General features: G+C 41.7%; 1 protein-coding gene across 1 annotated transcript in view; it reads right to left on the bottom strand.

The window, feature by feature from the left end:
• Positions 1–18073, bottom strand: part of VSIG1 (V-set and immunoglobulin domain containing 1) — a 52985-nt gene extending 34912 nt beyond the window's left edge. Inside the window, exons 1-6 of the mRNA XM_070366616.1 lie at positions 18017–18073; positions 16560–16613; positions 14992–15093; positions 13198–13337; positions 9441–9597; positions 8697–8782 (exon numbers count right to left, since the gene is read on the bottom strand). Of these exons, the coding sequence (XP_070222717.1) occupies positions 8697–8782; positions 9441–9597; positions 13198–13337; positions 14992–15093; positions 16560–16613; positions 18017–18073 (596 nt within the window). The remainder of the gene's footprint in view (positions 1–8696; positions 8783–9440; positions 9598–13197; positions 13338–14991; positions 15094–16559; positions 16614–18016) is intronic.
• Positions 18074–20435: the final 2362 nt, after the last annotated feature.

Below are 20435 nucleotides of genomic sequence, written 5' to 3'. Positions count from 1 at the left end.
CCAGGATGGGGACCAGGTCTTATACAGGCAGTTCCCAAGTTAAGAAGGAGCGTGTCCCAAAATGTATTGGTTAGCCCATTGTTGAATCCAAGAATACATATTTCCTGCTAAAGCAATGCTTAAATGAAGTCTTGTTCCCAAACCCACACAGAGCATACTCTAGCACTGGCTTGAATTCTGGGTGCTGGGCAATACAGGGTAGGGGAGAAGAAGAGTTGCAGGTGGCAGAGAAAGAACATTCCTTTCCTTTCTCAAGACACAGGTTGAGTGCAAGGCAATGCTTTTTCCCCCAAATAACCATTACACGTCTTTGTCACCCACCTTCCCTTTTGCCCCCGACCCCGCTGCCACTCACATGGTCTACTGGCCCTTTGGGTACCTAGGCTTCCCTGAGGGAGGGTCTTGTGCTGTGCTATGCTTAGTCACTCAGTCATATCTGACTCTGCGAAGCCATGGATTATAGCCTGCCAGGCTCCTCTGTCCATGGGATTCTCCAGTCAAGAACACTGGAGTGGGTTGCCATTTTCTTCTCCAATTACATGGGACAGATAGTATAAATCATGACAGTCCCAAGCAAACCTGAACGTCTGGCCTCCCGCCCACAGGGGAGTGCTAAGCATAAAGCAAGTGCTAAGAAGACCCTGTTAATTAATTCAGTATATCCAAGATGGTTGACCCTGAGATGGGGAGAGGAGGGGCTGGCTTAAAGCTATTGCTAAAATCCCGCAGCATCAGACAGAATCTCTCATACAAACACAAAACACTCTAGAGGATTTAAGTAAAATGCCTGCACTGCTGCTATGTGTGACCTAACTTGGACAGGTAGCGCTCTGTGAAAATAAACTCTAAGAGATAAAGTTTCCACTTTGGACTGAATTTGGTATCACTGACTATCGCTCAGAAGAATCAAATCATTAACTGGGACATGAAATATTATCAAATATCTTGCACAGTTTTACAGAGCTTAACAATTTTTAGAACTGTTTTTCCATTTTATCTTCACAACTAACAATAAAATAGATAGGGCAGGTATTATCTACATTCTCTATATAAGAAAATGGAGGCTCAGAAATGTTGTGTCTTTCCCAAGGCCACATAACACGCATTTGATGCTGTCCCTCCCATCACAATGCACAGTGGCCCAGTGTGAATTTGTAGTAACAAACATGCTACTGCCTCCAGGGTTCTTCCTTGGGAACATTCAGAAACTGGCAATATCTGATTTTTCCCTCGTTTTTATACTTAAAAATTACAAAAGTTACATTTTGCTTGTGAAGGGATATCAAAGAACAAAGAAGTATACAGAGGATAAAACGAAAGCCCCATTCTCTCACCTGCAGAGAAAGCCCCATTCTCTCACCCATGTGTGTAATCGCATGCCATGATCACAAGCAATGGGAGTTTTGCATTTTTCTCAGCCTTTCTATGAATTTACATACAGGCATATGAGGTGGGTTTTTTAAAGGAAAGGCAATCATAATATAGATTGTTCTATAAATCACTCCCCCCCTCCAGGAAACATTTTTGTTCTCTGTTTATGTTACCATGCACAACTACATCTATAGAGCTACCTTATCTGTTTTAAGGCCATATGATATTTCATAGTATGAATGTACCACAACTTATTTTAACATTCTCCTAATGGGGAATTCTTAGGCCATTTCCAGTCTTTAAAACAAAAGTCTTATAAACAATGGTGAAATGAACTTCCTTTTGCTTGTATCTCTGCCCACTTATGTGATGATTTCTCTAGATTAGGTACCTAGAAATGAAACTGCTGGATGATCAAAGGGTATGAACATTTTAATTTTTGGCATATTATGAAAAATTGCTCACCAGAAATTCTTTACAAATCTACACCTCTGTTAAAAGAGTGTATGAGAGTGCCTGTTTCTCTATGGCCTTGTCAACAATGAGATTTATCAGTCTTTTAATTTTATTAATATAACAGCTGAAAACTGGTATTGCATTGTTATTTAAATTTGTATTTCTCTAATTAGGTTGAGCCTCTTTTCATAGATTTGTTGGCCAAACTGGTGTACTTTTTCTTGTAAATTGCTTGTTTTATGACCTTATACCATTTTCCCACTTGAGTTTTCTTTTCATATTGCAGAAGTACTCTTTATAGTTATGAATTTTAACCTAAGTTTGGTATATACATTATAAATATTTTCTTCCAGTCTATCACTTTTATTAAATTTTTTTAATTTAAATTTATTTATTTTAATTGGAGGCTAATTACTTTACAATATTGTATTGGTTCTGCCACACATCAACATGAATCTGCCACAGGCGTACACGTGTTCCCTATCCTGAACCCCCTCCCACCTCCCTCCCTGTACCATCCCTCCGGGTCATCCCAGTGCACCAGCCCCAAGGACCCTGTATCAAACCTGGACTGGCGATTCATTTCTTATATGATATTATATATGTTTCAATGCCATTCTCCCAAATCATCTCCCCCCTACAGAGTCCAAAAGACTGTTCTATACATCTGTGTCTCTTTTGCTGTCTCTCATACAGGGTTATCGTTACCATCTTTCTAAATTCCATATATATGTGTCAGTATACTCTATTGGTGTTTTTCTTTCTGGCTTACTTCACTCTGTATAATAGGCTCCAGTTTCGTCCACCTCATTAGAACTGATTGTCTTTTACTACAAAGACTTTTGCATTTTGCAGTAGTTAAATCTAGCAATCTTTTCCTTGTAGCTTCCAAGTTTCATGTCTTCTTTAAGAAATCCATTTCCAATCTAAGATTATAGAAGTATTATTACATATTATTATGTTAATATTAAAGTATTATATTTTATTTTAATGCTTCTATAATTTTGTTCCATCTTTCAGTTATGGGAATTCTCTCCTTCCTCTTCCTCAGGCCAACAGCCTTTGTGTTATCCTTGACTCCTCTCCTTCCCTCACATACATCTAATTCATCAGCAAATTCTTTTTGTGTCCATGTCCAAAATATTCCCAGGCTCCGACCACTTTTCCCACTTTAATTGTTACCATCTGACTCTGAGTCACCAGCGTCAATTACCTGGCTCACTGCAATTGCCCCTAACTGGTCTACCTGCTTTTGTCTTGTCCCCATTGTCTATCTCACAGCAACTGGAATGATTCTTTTCTATGCAAGTCAGATCACATCTCACTTTTGCTAAAGATCCTCCAGTAGTTCCCAATTTCTCTCAGAATAAAAGTCAAAGTCTTTAAAACAACAACAACTTTGTTGTTGTTCAGTTGCTAAGTCGTGTCCAACTCTTTGTGACCCCATGGACTACAGCACACCAGGCTTCCCTGTCCTTCACTGTCTCCTGGAGTTTGCTCAAATTCATGTCTATTGAGTCGGTGATGCTGCCTAGCCATCTTATCCTCTGCCAACCTTATCTCCTACCATTCTTCCCTCTATCATTCTGCTCCAGCCACCTGCTCTTCTTTTTTTTTTTTTAAGACATTTATTATTACTATTTAAATTTTTTGGCTAAGGTGGATATGGGATCTTAGTTCCCCAACCAGGGATCAAACCCATGCCCCCCACAGTAGGAGTGCAGAGGCCTAACCACTGGATCACCTGGGAATCCCCCAACTGCTCTTTTTGTTGACCATCCAATCCAGCCAGATATGCTCCCACTTTTTAGGGCATTTTCACTGGCAGTTGCCTCTGTTTCTGACAATCTAGCCCCAGATATCAACAGGCAAACTCCCTCATCTTCAAGTTTTTGCTCAAATGTCAATTTTCAACATCTCCCTTGTTCACACAATTGTAGACTGCAGCTTACCCGACTCCAGCCTTTCCAACTCCTACTAGCTTTTCCTTTTTTCATAGCACTCATTAATGTCCAACATACTATACAGCTTACTTACTGTTTACTTTTTCACCTACTCAGAAAGTAAGTTTCAAGAGGGCAGGGATTTCTGTCTATTCTTTTTTTGTTAAATGAACAAACTTGTGACCTGGGTTTGATCTCTGGATTGGGAAGATCCCCTGGAGAATGGAAAGGCTACCCATTCCAGTATTCTGGCCTGGAGAATCCCATGGACTATGGGAAGTCCATGGGGTGGCAAAGAATACAACTGAGTGACTTTCACTCACTAACTCATTTGTGAAACTGGATTTAATCCATTTGGAATTTATCTTTGTGTATTGTGTGAGATAGGGTGAATTTTTTTTTAATGCCCTCATGTCCTAAATAAGAGCAAATCTTTACCCTTTAAGGGAATTTTCTCTGAAAATAGCTATATCATTTGAGGCTAATTCTAATCAATTAAATAGGTGATCAGTAATGCTGTTCTGTGGTCAAGAAATGAGGCATAATTATAAGGTGATGAGCCTGCTGTCTTTGTGTGGCTTGGGACCTGGGTCAGAAGTCAATCTCAGGTTTCCAAAAGACAGACCAAGCCCATTCTTAGGGCACCATTATTAGAGAGAGACAAACAGAGAGATTTGGGAGTAAAGCTTTTCATATATATTTTTGATAGTTGAAATGTCTGATTTTCGTGGGAAAAATCAGAATTTATTGGACTTCCTTATGCACATTTTATGGTTTTGTATAATTTTTTACAATGTTGAATTATGTATAGAAGGGCACAATCTAGTCAGTGCTTTGAGTCTAAAGATTTTCATTCATTCCTGTTGGAATGGTTCCGAAGAACTTGTTTCAAAAACTCCTTATGCAATCACCATGCCGTTGAAGCTTCAGTGCTTTTTCCAACTGCCTGCCACGCGGCCCTGCTTATATGCCCCACTAGGGCTTCAAATTTTACCTCCCACAAGTCACCCTCTGTTGCCAAACCTGTGCCACTCCCCAGTCACTGTTGCTGGTGCTCCCACGCATTGACTTGTACTTTTAGTCACTCTGTCAATGCTCCAGTACCAAATCCTACTGAGAACGTCTTTGTAGTTCATCTTCTTCTTTCCATCTCCTGTCATCCTTCAGTGCAGTCACTGTCATCTGTCATTTAGATGGCTGCAGTAGCCTCTGAGCCCATCATCTCCCGTACTCAGATCTTCTTCTCAAATCCATCTTTTGTATCCCAGTAAGATAAGCTTTCTGAAAGTCCAATGTAATCATGTCATTCTTATCATCAAAAATCTGCTGTGACACCCCATCACCTTTTTGCCAAGACATAAATGTTTTTATCTGGCATCCTCAACCTTCTTCTCCTGTCTATTTTCTGTTATTTGTAACACCAAAGAGTGTCAGAACTGGCCAAAGTCTTACAAGTAGTCTCCAAACAAAATTACTCTGTTTCCTGAACCTCTGCCTCACTTTCCCACCCCTGTGCCCTTACAAAGCTACTCCCTCCTTTAGATATCCCACCCCATCAAGTCTAATTGTCAAATACCTCCTCATCCCCTGAGCTTAACCCTCCATATACTGTCTCTTGATTCCTATATGATGTGAATGGGATTCCTCATCTTTACAGCACTAGTGAATACCATTTGCCCAGCACTTAGAGGATAGGGCAGCTATTCATGCACTGGTCCTCTGCGTGCTTCTAAGAATGCAAGCTCTGAAGGAGGATAAGGACTGTTGTTTAGGTGATTTTTTCCCTCCCTCCCTCCTCCTCCCTCCACCACCACCCCCCCCCGCCCCGCCCCACCACACACACACAGCTTGTTATGGGCCAGACATTATGCTAAGCTCTTTATATTCATTATATCACAATCTTTTTCAAAGCCTTATGATGTAGGCAGTTTTATGATGCTTATTTTATAGGGGAAGAAACAGAAGCACAGGGAAATGAAGCAATTTGCACAAACCTCATATATAGCAACACACAGCCTCAGGACTCATATTCTCATCCTCTCAACTGGCCTCGAATATTCCTGTCATTGTATATAGCCTGCGTCCTACTCACTTGCACACTTGAGTGGTCTTCTGCTCTCTTCAGAGGGCAATACCTATTGGCTCCTGCTCCCCCTCCCCATCCTTTACTGTGCACATCTACTGAGCAGCCATATTTATCTTGCTTTACCAGTTCCCTGTTGTGAAATGGCTGTCAGTCATCCTCCTCAGAAGTAAAACTGCTGGTGGTCAAAACCTCAGTTCCAATAACCATCTTATTGCTGAAAATGAGGCTGAGAGAGAATTTTTCCAAACATTACATAAATGACAGAGTCAGGACCTCAGCCCAAGATACCTGGTTCTGGGACACATGCTATTAACTTGTGGTTTTGTTGTTGTTGTTTAGTTAATTAGTCTTAGTTGCTAAGTCATGTCCAACTCTTTTGCGACCACATGAACTGTAGCCCGCCAAGCTCCTCTGTCCTTGGGATTTCCCAGGCAAGAATACTGGAGTGGGTTGCCATTTCTTTCTCCAGGGGATCTTCCTGACCCAGGGATCGAACCCACGTGTCCTGCATTGCAGGCAGATTCTTTGCCACTGAGCCACCTTTAGAAGTACACTAACTTATGGTAGACTGTGATTTAAAGGAACTGACCTAGTAATGTTTGGTGAATTCACTTTTCCAAATTCTTGGTATATCAAAGTGAATATTTAAAAGGCGGAATTTATTTGGGTGTGTATGATCTGGTATATTTGTTAATAAGCAAATCTAGAGTAATATCTGGAGAAGGCAATGGCACCCCACTCCAGTACTCCTGCCTGGAAAATCCCATGGATGGAGGAGCCTGGAAGGCTGCAGTCCACGGGGTCGCTGAGGGTCGGACATGACTGAGCGACTTCACTTTCACTTTTCACTTTCATGTACTGGAGAAGGAAATGGCAACCCACTCCAGTGTTCTTGCCTGGAGAATCCCAGGGACGGGGGAGCCTGGTGGGCTGCCGTCTGTGGGGTCACACAGAGTCGGACACGACTGAAGTGACTTAGCAGTAGTAGTAGCAGAGTAATATCAGTATCATCAACAACAACAAACTTCTTTTTCCAAATTAACATTGAGTTGCCTTGAAAACGATAAAAAAGAAGTGGCACATAATTTTGCAGTTCTCCACAGAAGGAGGCTGGGAGTTCCAAAGTAGGAGTTCCAGAAAAAAAAATCTGTCAAGTGAATTCTGTGATGGTGTTATTCAGTGAAAGAGTCCCTCCTCTCCCTACCATCCCTGTGTTGTAAGGACTGGAATTTCCTATGGCAATCAACCTGGTGTGAACTCACACCCCCTAAATATGCTCTCTGGAAACCTTATTGAGAGTCTTCCAGCAGCCTTCAGTAAAGCTCTGAATCAAAGGCACTATGGGAATATATTTAGGTAGAGCTGTGGAGGTTGCTGTCCTGTTGAATTTGGGGAATCTTTGTTTCCTGTCCGGGAAGGAAGAAGCATCCAAAAAATTCTCCTTTGATAAGTTGTGTTTTAACGAAAAGTATGAGTCAGCTTGTGTCGAGTAGCATGGGATTGCTTACCTACTGATAGTAGGGAGGCTGGAAAGGGTTAGTACCAGGAACCCTATGTTAACTGATAGTGTGACTCAATCCGCTGTGTACATTAATGTGTTTGGGGAAGCCTACTCCTAGGCAGTTTGTGTTGACGCACTGTATAAACACATGTCATAGGCTCTGCTTCAAAAAATACATATGTGCAGGCACAAGCACGTGCAAATGTGCGCACACACAGGGACACATCTACATCTATTCAACGCAGAGGGGTCCCAGACCCTCCCATTCCCTCCAACTGGGAGAGATCAAGTTTGATTTAAATCCTGAAAAAAAATCACATTCTAATTGTATAATTGCAGGGCCCTGCTTTGGTTTTGGTTTAGCTGCTTGGTGAGTTGGTTTAGTTGTTCAACTAGTCCTATTCAACACTTCCTAAAATTGCCATACCTGAGTGAAGTTAACCCTAAAAACAGAGATTTTTTTTTTGGAGCCAAGAGATTGAGGAGTTTTACAGCTCCATGAGCTGATTAATGGCACTACGATATAGTAATAAGAGCTGCCAAATGCTGAAGGCTTACTAGCTGATAGGCCCTGGGTTAAGCATTTCATATGCATTGTGTTTCACACTAATCTTGTGAAGGAGGTATTAGGTATGCTCCTCATTTTACAAGTGAGAGAAATGAAGTTAAGAGAGGTAAAATGAGTTTTCATTGGTCACAGAGTTTGTAAGTGGCAGAGCGAGGCCTTGGCCCCAAGTGTGACAGCTCCAACTTCCATCCCCTTGCCAATTAAGTGATGTGACCTCCTGGCTCTGAACAAGGGACAGTAGAATACAGTTAACACAGCCCCTGCTTACATGGCTTACACTCTTGTTGGGGAGACAAGACAAATACATACTAAATACACACTTAGGGACTGATGCTAACAAGTACACAATTATGAAAGGCCACATTATGCAACACAGAGAACAAATAAACACAAGTACAGAAAGAGGCATGTGGGCCATTGAAAGGGAGGGCTGCAAACACCCAAATCTTCTTTGCAGAATGAGTTCCATGGGATCCACCAGGCAAGAGAGAGGGGTTCCGGGAGGATGTGAGTAGGATTTTTGAAGGTAAAAATCTAGAATGAACAATGAAAACAGAGAGGGAGAATGATGATAAGGCTAAGAGGCCAGGTTGCTTTATGGACAGGCTGGGGGAAGAGTGTTGGGAATATCTAAAAAAGAGTTGTTAAGATGGAGGTCAGGCATGAAGGAGCTCACAAAGAAGATATTACAAAAGCAGGAGAAAACAGAAAAAGTGTCAAATTCTGTTGGATTTGGTTTAAAGCATATGAAAAGCCTGTTTTTGTGCTTACTTGTCTGCTTGGTTTTTGTCCTGCATGGTGTTTTGTTTTTGCTGTTTGTATAAGGTTTGCTTGTTTGCTAGTTTTAATGAGGCAGCCTAGCAAAGTGACAAAGAGCATGGTCTACAGAGTCAAGCTGCTTGGCTTTAAGCCCAGGCTTTGCCACTTTCCAGCTGAAGGATTGTGGGTAAGTTACTTCAATTCTTTGTGCCTCATTTTCCTCACCCATAAAATGAGATAAAAGAAGACTGACGTCATGAGACTGCGATTACTGTAAGAATTATACACCTTATTATTTGCAAAGTGCTTAGAACAGTGCCTACATATAGTAAGTGCTATAGATGAGCTTGTTGTATTGACACAAATGTAATTCTTTATCAATATTGAAATATGTGGGAAATTTCTAAAATCACTTTGTAAAGATCTTTCTCCTAAAACCACTGATAGATAAGGCCATCCAGGCAGACTGCAGTGTGGCATCAACTGAGGACATCTGAGTGGCTGCTGCCTTTACATGGGGCTTGTAAGCCTCCAGTGCTCACAGTCCCTACAACCCTCAACTGCTTATACCAGGCTCACATCATATGATCTTGCAACTTCCGGTTTAAAGTGACAGGGATACTGTGGCTCATAATACACCCCTATATTTACAGAGCTTATAAAGGATGAAATTTGGGCCAGGAGCCCAGGCCCAGCTAAGCTCACAGGATGCTTCAACCCTAGAGTCTAAGGGAAGTATCTGTCCTCCTCCCCCACCTGGGGTCCCTCCTTGGCCCCAGGTGTTGGGCCACTGGGTGGCACCAGCACCCCCACCTCCAAAGCCTCCTCCACTGACTCAAGTCTTCCTGGGCAGTTCAGCACTTCTGATGCGAAGGAGGACTTAGGGCTCCCATAATCCTTGGCAGCAGCAACTCTGGGGGAAGCACAAAACTGAGATCAGCAAAGCAGGAGTAGGGAGGCTTCCTGTGAGTGACCAGACCTTGATAAGTTGTATCCTTCTCCTATGCTCATCTAGGAGATTAAACTGTGCCTCCAGGTCTGAAAGCTCCAGGACTCAGCAATAAATTACAGAATAGCTAGCCCCAAATCACGCTACAAGGTCAGTCACATTTTCCTTCAGAGCCACAATCCATTATAGAACTCCCAGGGAGTCAGCTCTTAGTGGTCCCTGGCACTTCGTGTGCTGGAGCTGCTCAGGGCCACTCAGCAGAGACCTTGGCCTGAGCCTCCCCCACTGGTTTTTCTGACAGTCTGGAAGCCTGTGTGTCTCTCACTCAAAGGAGATGTTCTGTCTTTCTGCCTTCCAGGAGCTTGACTGAGTCTTGCTTGGGTAGGGTGGGTGTTCAGGCCTGCTGGATCCCAGATGTTACCCCCAGAGGTAGCCCCTCACCTTTACTTGTGAGGGATGATTAATGGCAGGAATGTCAGGGCATGCAGGAGAAGAGAAGCTGTGGGAGACAATGTTTGGGAAAAGAGACCTTGGGGTTTCAGTCAAACTCTGCCACCACCACTGTTTTTGAATAAGCTGCACAGTTATGCTTATACTTGCATGCAGCTACATGAAGAGGCCCACAGGAAGCCCACTTCCAGATGAGAAATCAGGTGGCCTGTCATGCAGGAAGAGTTAAGACACAGACGTGATGTGACAGCTCTAGACCATCGGGTCCAAATCCTTCATTTCATGGAGCTTCAAACTTGCCCTGGGTCTCATGAGACCCAGGGCAAGTTTGAAGACTTCTTGGGAGAGGAAAGCTCCCTCTTCCTGGGAGTGGAAAAGGTGTAGAAGTGGGAAACTTGAGACTTCTATCTGATGAATAACAGCTCCGGAGCCCTTTCCAACTGGGTGGAGGTGTGCACCCTGGTTCCAGCCCCAACCAGCAGGAAATAACTGACCAATCTCCACCACTTCATGACCCTCCCAAGGCAAACAGCACCTGGTCTCAGGTGGGACCTGCATCTTGAGAGCCTTGCAGTAAAAATTCTGGATAGTAAGGACATTAAGAGAAGCATGTATCTGTGAGAAAAGCCATTTTGACCCATGTGTATCTCCCTGGCACTGCTACCACACAACCCAGCAAGGCTGAAATTCCTTACCCCATTTTTCAGCTAAGGCTTTGTGGTCTATGGGTGGTTGAGGAGGGTGACGATATTATGGTCTAGCCCTCTGTTGCCTCTCTGATCTCCCAGCACTCTCTCCCTTGCTCACTCCCCGGTAGCCACTCTGACCTTCTTGCTATTCCTTAAACATGCCAACCATGCTCCCGCTCCAGGGCCTTTGTACTTAGTGTTCTCCTCCAGCTATCTGTATGGCTTGCTCCCACCCCTCCCACAAATCATTGCTCGTGTAACCTTTCCAGAGATCCCTTCCCCAACTACCCTATCTAAAAGTGCACCTGTCACCTTCTAAGGCTTCACCAGCTTTTATATTCTCCTTGTGGCATTTATTACTATCTCACATCATAGTATATATTTTGTTTGGTGTCATCCCACACTAAAAGATGAGCTATGTGAAGACAGGGACTTTGCCTGGCATGTTCATTCCTGAATCTCCATCACCTAGAACAGTCCCTGGCATATAATTGGTGCTCAATAAATTTCTGCTGGATAAATGGATGAGTGGATAGAAATGGAGCTTCATATTTTTCTTGGTTCATGGTTACATATAGCAAGTGACCTTGTAAACACACATTCATTCCATTTATTCATTTACAAAATAAACATTCATTGCATGTCCTTATGTCCCAGGCACAGTATACTCAGACTAGTGGAAAAGAAATATGAACAGACAGGGAATGACAACACAGTAAAGTAAGTACTAACCAGGGTTTTAGGAAGAACAGAGGAGGAGCTGGTGAAGGCTGGCTTCTTAAAGGAAGATAGCTCTTAAAGAGTAGGAGATGTTAGGAAAAGAAAATTGAGATGGGGATGTGGAGAAGGACATTTCAACTACATATGCATGAACACAGAGGATCATGTGGAGAACAACTTTACTGTGTTGGGCCACAGAGCAGCAAGGAAGGAGAGATATAGACAGAATCAAGGCTGGGATGAAGCAGAGGTGTTGGCTAGAAGGCTCTGCCTGCTGTACCAAGTACAGAGTTAAGCCTTAAAGTCAGGGGACAAACTTGTCAACCATGGAGAGAGTCAGCCACAGATGTATAGTTGACCTACAAACTTATTCTTTGAAATGAAGCAGTTTATACTTTGAAAATTAAAAATTTTCACATAAAAATCTGGAATTTTAGTTTTTTTTGAACTATCAGAGTATTACCCCCAACTAGCCCACATAGCTATGACTGTCAGCATCTGAGCTGCTATCCCCATTAAACAGGGATTTTGCTCTCCGATTTGTCAGTCTTCACTCTGCCTGCTTCACCGATTAGGTTATAGCTGATTCCCCAACCCCTATGGCTAGGAAGTGGCAAGGCTTGGGATTTGAGTCTTTGTCCTAAAAATCCATACTCTTAGTCAGTATACAATTAGCGCCTAGCACCAAGAAGGCTCTCCACAATACTTTATTTGAAAAATGAACAAATTCATACTATTATCTCTTACTGGACAGTCTTTCCTACCGTCTCAGTTTAAGCAGATCCTGCCCCATCTGGGGCCTTCCCCAGTTCAGATACAGCCTCCTCCATGAAGTCCTCCCTGATTTCATGCTCCTCACCCAACAGAGGTGACCTGTCCTGTGGCTATGGGGTGGAGTTTATGAAGGCAACAAACTGGGGTGCAAAGATATCTTGTGGGGAGCATTGGGATGGTTCAAGCTGTGTAGTACAAGAAAAGGAATATCTGACATTTGAACTTGAGAATCTGAGTATCTGAGTGGAGAGTGAGTAAATGGTGGAAGCTGAGAGACAACTGTAAAAGAAGTAAAATATATCCCAGTTTTTTCCTTGCTCGAAATATCTTTTTATTTTTCTTATTTTTGCTCCCTGTCCCCTGTACCTTAACTGGCATTCAAGAGTTAACAGAGGACCCATAGGCTCAAAAAAAGTCAGCTTTGAAAGAACTGTTCTGCAAGCAGCCAAAATGAGATTGCCCAGAGAGCTGCCATAAACCAGAACACTCTCCAACCATTCCAACCACAAGGTGTGCGGCACTAACAGCTGAAGAAAACTGCAACCTGGGACATGACAACAGTCCTATAACCCTCCTCATCCTATGAAACTCCCAATCCTGGGACTTCCCTGGTGGCTGAGTGGTATAGAATCCACCTTGCAATGCAAGGGATGCGGGTTTGATCCCTGGTCAGAGAACTAAGATCCCACAAGCTGCGAAGCAACTAAGCCTGCACGCTGCAACTTTTGAAGCCCACGCACAGAACTAGAGTCCGTGTGCCACATGGAAAGATCTTGCATGATGCAATTAAGACCCGACACAGCCAAATAAATAACTAAACCCAATCCTGCTTCGGCTCAGGGAGAGAGCTAATGTCGAGATGCTCCCGGATGCAAATCACCTGAATAAAATCTGTAACCTCAGATTGGGTCTGGATAACCCTCGGGCCTACTGAGATTCAGCTACGGATACAGCATACTGGGGAACCTCTTCCTCCCTTCTTGGAGGCCCCTGCTGGGTCAAATGGTGAGTTCCATTCCCGCTCATGTGCTCCAGTTCTTTGTTGTTGCGCACAAGTTGCAGGCTTCGATTCTTTGAAAGGGTGAACACACTGTCTCACTGCCTCTATTTTCTTTTTGTCTTTTGAGGTTCTCTGGGAACAGAGAATGGGATGATGATTCTAAGTTTGAGTGAGGTCTTTCTCTCTTCTTCTATGTTGATCCCTTTTATTATGGGCTGAATGGAGTGACTTTGAGGAAGACAATTTTGTTTCTTTTAAATTTAATTTTTATTTTATATTGGGGTATAGTTGATTTACAATGTTGTATTACTTTCAGGTGTACAGCACAGTGGTTCCATTATACATACACATATATGCATTCTTTTTCAGATCCTTTTTTCATATAGATTACTATAGAATATTGAGTAGAGTTTCCTGTGTTATATGGTAGGTCCTTGTTGATTGTCTGTTTTATATATAGTAGTGTGTAGGCTTCCCCAGTGGCTCAGTGGAAGAATTCACCTGCAATGCAGGAGATGTAGGAGACTTGGGTTCAATCCCTGGGTCGGGAAGATCCCCTGGAGGAAGGCATGGCAACCCACTCCAATATTCTTGCCTGGAGAATCCCATGGACAGAGTAGCCTGTTGGGCTATAGTCCATGGGGTGGCAAAGAGTCGGACACGATGGAGGCAACTAAGCACACATGCATGCACATAGTAGTGTGTATACGTCAGTCCCAATCTCCTAATTTATCCCTGCCCTGCACTTCTCCCCTTTGGTAACCATGTTTGTTTTTGAAGTCTGTGAGTCTGTTTCTGTTTTGTAAATTAGTTCATTTGAATCATCTTTTAGATTCCACATATAAGTGATATCATATATCTTTGACTAACTTCACTTAGTCTGATAATCTCTAGATCCATCCATGTTGCTACAAATGGCATTATTTCATTCATTTTTATGACTGAGTAATATTCTATTGTATATATGTACCAAATCTTCTTTACCCATTTCTCTGTTGATGGACATTTAGGTTGTTTCCATGTCCTAGCTATTGTAAATATTCCTGCAATGAACATTGGGGAGCAAGTATCTTTTTGAATTATGGTTTTCTCCAGATATATGGCCAGGAGTGGGATTGCTGAATCATATGCTAAGTCTATTTTTAGCTTTTTCAGGAACCTCCATACTGTTCCCCACAGTATCTGCACCAATTTACATTCCCACCAACAGTGTAGTAAGGTTCCCTTTTCTCCACATCCTTTCCAGAATTTATTGTTTGTAGACTTTTAGATGATGGCCATTCTGACCTGTGTGAGATGATACCTCATTGTAGTTTTGATGTGCATTTCTCTAATAATTAGTGATGCTGAGCATCTTTTTGTGTGCTTTTTGGTCACCTATGTGTTGAGGAAGACAATTTTGAACTGCAGTGGTCAACTGGGGACTCTCAAGGCCCATCGAAGTGTGTAACTTAGAATAAAAGGAAATAAGATGGCTAACTAACAATGGAAAGCTTTCTTTAACTGGTAATGAGAAACTGAGAAAATAACCAGTTCAGAACAATTCCAATTTATTGAGTTCTCTCTTAAAATAATCTCAGCCTTCTCTCTTCCCAAAGATCTTCTCCTTTCTAACTGTGACTGACTCTTATAAACTAATTCCCTCCTGGCGTTCCTCCTCTCCTGCTCTCTGTCTTTTGCTCTGCCCTCTTTCTCTCCTCTTTCCCTTTCTTAGCTTCCTCTCACCTTCAGGTCCCTGCCTTCAGAACTCTCCAGATACGCAAAAGTCATAGAGATAGGAGAAAGTCTTTTCAAGGCAATCCCTGAAGGTTTTCCCTCTTCTACTGACTAAGGAATAATCCAAACCTGTCAACAAGAGCATGATGAATCTGTCTCTAATTGTAGGGACCAAACAGAAACCCCTTCTAAAGAATATTCAGGGTTGGGTATTAATGCTAACACCTCTACAGCAATCTGCACATTCTTTGTTAAAGGCTTTAAAGCCTGAAATATTGGAAGCATAAAACAGGCTGGCAGACTATACCCATTCATGAGTTCCACTTGGTGCCCAGCACTTTTTGTTCATCATTTTGTGGAGAGCATAATAAACAAACAGAACACCACACACCACAGATTTATGTAGTAATGAGTTGAACAGCTTGAAGGAAATAAAAGGCCCTCCACAAATATAACATGGATAGATTTGAATACCTGCAGATATTGCAGAGAAAATGACACTGGGCCTGCGACTGTCCCACTTTGGCCAACGAGGGTTGCCAGATTTAGCAAAATAAAGTACAGGATTTTTTTTTTCAGATAAACAACAAGTAATATCTTAGCATGAGGATGTCTCTTGAAATATCTGGGACACACGTACACTAAAAAACGATTTGTTCCATATCCAACATTCAAATTTAATTCCTGTATTTTACCTGGCAGCCCTACACAGATTGCTCAATAAGAAACAAAGCAATTCCTCCCCTCCAAGGAAGACATCCTAGAGTATCCCTAATTGCCTTTGGATCAGCAGGGAAATAACTCCATTTAATCATAAATGCTGTCCCTTGGACAGCAAGGAGATCAAATCAGCCAATCCTAAAGGAAATTAACCCTGAATATTCATTGGAAGGACTGATACTGAAGCTCAGTATCAATACTTTGGCCACCTGATGTGAAGAACCAACTCATTTGAAAAGACCCTGATGCTAAGAAAGACTGAAGGCAGGAGGAGAAGGGGATGACAGAGGATGAGATGGTTAGATGGCATCACCAACTCAATGGACGTGCGTTTGAGCAAGCTCTGGGAGATGGTGAGGGACAGGGAAGCCTACCATGCTGGAGTCCACAGGGTCAGAAAGAGTCGGACACCACTGAGCAACTGAACAACAATTAATAAATGGTCATTCAATCTCATTTTTAGTAGACACTGGAGCCACACTCTCTACCATTAACTCCTTCTAGTTTCCTACCACCCTCCCTTAGGATAATAAAAAAATCTCCATAGTGGGATTTATCAATTGAACAAACTCTGTCTTGCTTAGCCCTTTGCCTATCTTAACTTCTAACTTTGCCTAACTAACCCTGAGAAACTTAACTTCTCAACATACCTTTCTCTTTAGTCCTTCCACCTTCTCTAACCAATTCAGATGGGACCTTTTGGCTCAATGGGAAACTACAATTAGGTGTACACCCAAAAGACTTTTTCTTGATCTCTCAAACTCTGATAATACATCTTAGGTTGGCTTTGCTTGAATACCTGAGTAGTATCTGAAGACTACTCTTGAGCCCTCCATTCACTTCCCCCCTAAAATTACCTCCATTTTCTGATTTAATTTTTTCATTACCCAATATCCTTGGGGCCCCCTTATCTACAGATACAGGAAAAATAAAGGCTATAGAACCCTTACAAGTCAATACTGACCTTGCAATGCCTCTGCCTAAATGGGCTTAAAACTCAAAGCACAAGAAGGAGTATAGCCCACTGTGACAGATTTCATAGTTAAAGGTTTAATCATTCCTTGTTCCAGTGTCTGCAACACTCTTATCCATCCACTAAAAACATCTTAATGGACATAAGCACCTCTTTGTATAAGATGTAAGGATACAAACCATATTAGTATCCCATGATGTACAGGTACAAACTGTATAGTATCCCACATTTCTCTATGGTTCCCAATCCCACATTGTCTTGGTTTCTATATCTCCAAAGTCAACGTACTTCATAGTAGAAGATGTCTGTTCAGTCTTCCTTGGTGATGCCTTATATCCTGATTTCCAATACCTTTTCACTTTAACATGGAAAAACCAACAGTACACCTTGACTGTGATGCGACAAGGCCTCCCTGAAGCCCCTTCATACTTATCTCGGGTTCTAAATCATGATCTCCAAGCATTACAGTTTGTCTGTTCCTCTACCTTGATCCAATACGCAGGTGAGCTGCTCTTATAGTCACCTTATATCACCTCTTCTCAAGAGGGCTCTCTTTATCTCTTAGAAATGTTGGCTATAAAAGGACCTACAGTTTGTAAGAATACACTACAATTTTGTTACATTCAGATTCACTACCTAAGTCATGGTATATCCTAAGGAGGCAAATCCCTCTGAGTAGACAGAAGTACAGCCATTCAAAATTGCCCTCACCTTATTACCAAATGGCAACTAAGTAGATTTAGAGGATATTGCAGTTCGTGGATTCCTGACTTTTCTGAATCAGTTACCATCTTCTATTACAGACTAAAAATGGCACCCACCCCTGAACCTCTGCCTTCAGAGGGCACTACAGAGTCAACTTTGGACCAACTCAAGGCTACTATCTACAACCCTACCATTCTCGGTCACTCTCAAATTTTATAAAGGGTTTTTTTTTTTTTCTGTTTAAACATAAAAGGGGCTTCCCTGGTGGCTCAGATGGTAAAGAATCTGCCTGCAGTGCAGGAGACCCAGGTTCGATCCCTGGGTCAAGAAGATCCTCTGGAGGAAGGAATGGCTACCCACTCCAGTATTCTTGCCTGGAGAATTCCATGGACAGAGGAGCCTAGCGGGCTACAGTCCATAGAATCACAAAAGAGTCGGAAACCACTGAGCAACTAACACTTTCACTTTTACATTCAAACGTAAAAGGGATGGTCAAGTTCTTGGCGTTTCATCTCAGAAACATAACGGAAATCAGAAACTCATTTGGTATTACAATCTTTCTCCCTACCCGGTAGTTAAACATATCCCTCTTATCTAAGAGCAATAACTGTAGCTGCATTTGATCTTGGGGGTTACCTTTCTACTTAATGGTTCCTCATGAAGTTTAAATGTTTCGCCAAAAGCACTCAACATTTTTCTACTTTCAGATTCACTTCCCATGAACTGCTGCTCCTGTCCTCAGCTCATATTACCTTCTACAGAAGTAATACTCATTTTCAAAATTAAGATATAATTAATATACAATAAGTCCCCTACATACAAACAAGTTCCCTTCTGAGAGCACATCTGTAAGTCCAATTTATTTATAAGTCTGACAAAGTTAGCCTAGGTACTCAACTAACACAATTGGCTATATAGTACTGTACTGTAATAGGTTTCTAATACTTTTCACAGAAACAATGCATAAAAAACAAACACAAAAATAAAGAAAACATTTTTAATCCATTCATATATCTTTTTGTCATGATCTTAATCCACCTATCTTATTCCCTCCTCCAGAGAAGTGAAAATCTCATGACTGTTTAAACTAAGAACTCCATCTGTCTCTTTCTTAGCTCCTTGAAACGTCTCCACAAAACCCAAACTTAGGGCTTCCCTGGTGGCTCAGTGGCAGAGAATCTGCTTGCCAATGCAGGAGACACAGTTCCCTGATCCAGGAAGATCCCACATGCAGAGGAGCAACTAAGCCGGTGCACCACAACTATTGAGCCTGTGCTCTACAGCCCAGAAGCTACAACTAATGACCCCACGTGCTGCAACTACTGAAGCTCATGTGCCCTAGAGCCTATGCTCCACAACAAGAGAAGCCACTGTAATGAGAAGCCCGCACACCACAACTAGAAAGTAACCCCCATCACTACAACTAGAGAAAAGCCTGTGCAGCAATGAAGAGCCAGCACAGCCAAAAATAAATAAATAAAATAATTTTTTAAAAATGAATCATTTAAAACAAATCTAGACTTTTTTGTAGACAAGTTACACCTTGAGACTGAACAAGTATCTACTCTAGTTAGTTATGCTATTACCACTTCCCAAGAGCTTATTTAATATAAATATTTTCCTGAAGTCCACTTACTATGACTAGCTGAACTTACAGGATTGATTCTAGCCTATCAGTCAGCAAAGAATAAAAGGGCTAACATACACGCAGAAATAAATGCCTTTGGTGTGGTTTATTATTTTGGTATACTAATGAAACAAGAGAACTTCCTAATAGCTGCTGGTACTTACGATAAGCAGTGTGATCACATTCAAGTTTTATTAGATATCATGCTCCTCTCCAAGAAAGTGACTATAATTAAAGTCCATGCTCACACTAAAGAACAAACCCATGAGGTGAAAGAAAATGCCTTGGCTGACAAGTATGATAAACAGAGTGCCTCTCACCCAAGTTCAATTGACTCAACAAATCAAAGACTTGATCTGGATACTCCAGATTACTTCTATGAAACCTTGAGCAAACTTCAATTAAAGCATCAGACTCTGAAAAAATAAAGGATATTGGGAGAAACAGGCTATGGAGACTGTCCCTTGGTCTCTCCAGTCTCTCTGGAATAAAGTTTGATGGAAAATTTGCAGGCTATGAACTATCATGGTAAAATAACTTGGAAACTGCCTTGGGACAACACTGTTGAGAAAATTTTAATCAGATAATAGCTGAAGTCTCCAGTCCATGTTCCATTTGCCAGATTCATAACCTTGGAAAAACTCTTAAGGTAGGATCTGTACAGAAACCGTAGCCTTGGGACACGTTGAATATTTACAAATTAACTTTGTGTAACTCCCTACATCATAAGAATTTGAATATGTATTTACTATCATCTACCTTCACTCTGGATAGCTAGGAGTTTTTCCAGGTCTTTGTTTACTATAGATTAGAATGTTAATTGTGACTCCCAGGGCAACCACTAAGAAAGTAAGTTGAAAATATATATTTTTAAAAATGACTACAGAATTTAAATGGTACACTATAAAACATCTATTGAACACAAAAGAATTCAGTAATGAACAAACTGAGAACAACAACAACAAAAAAAATGAAGTGAGGCATATAGAAAACATAGCAAAATGGCAGAAGGATGTTCTTCCTTACCAGTAATTACATTACATGTAAATCAGTCAAAGGCTTCTCAGGTGCCTCAGTGGTATAGAATCCGTCTGCCAATGCAGAAGACATGGGAGATGTGGGTTCAATCCCTGGGTTGGGAAGATCTCCTGGAGAAGGAAATGGCAATCCACTCCAGTATTCTTGCCGGGATAATCCCATGGACAGAGGAGCTTGGAGGGATACAGTCCATGGGGTCACAGAGAGTCGACATGACTGAGCAACTAAGCATGCGTGCATGCAAATGGATTACATTCCCAATTAAAAGTCAAAGAATGACAGAACAGAAATTAAAAAATATGATTCAGGTATATGCTGTCTTTAATGGACTCATTTATAACTCAAACCAAAAACAGGTTGAAAATAAAAGGATGGAAAAATATGTTCCAT

The sequence above is a fragment of the Bos mutus genome, chromosome X, assembly GCF_027580195.1.
Source record: "Bos mutus isolate GX-2022 chromosome X, NWIPB_WYAK_1.1, whole genome shotgun sequence".
Lineage (NCBI taxonomy): Eukaryota > Metazoa > Chordata > Mammalia > Artiodactyla > Bovidae > Bos > Bos mutus.
The sequence above is the reverse complement of the archived record's forward strand: the minus strand, read 5'-3'. Positions and strand labels throughout refer to the sequence as shown.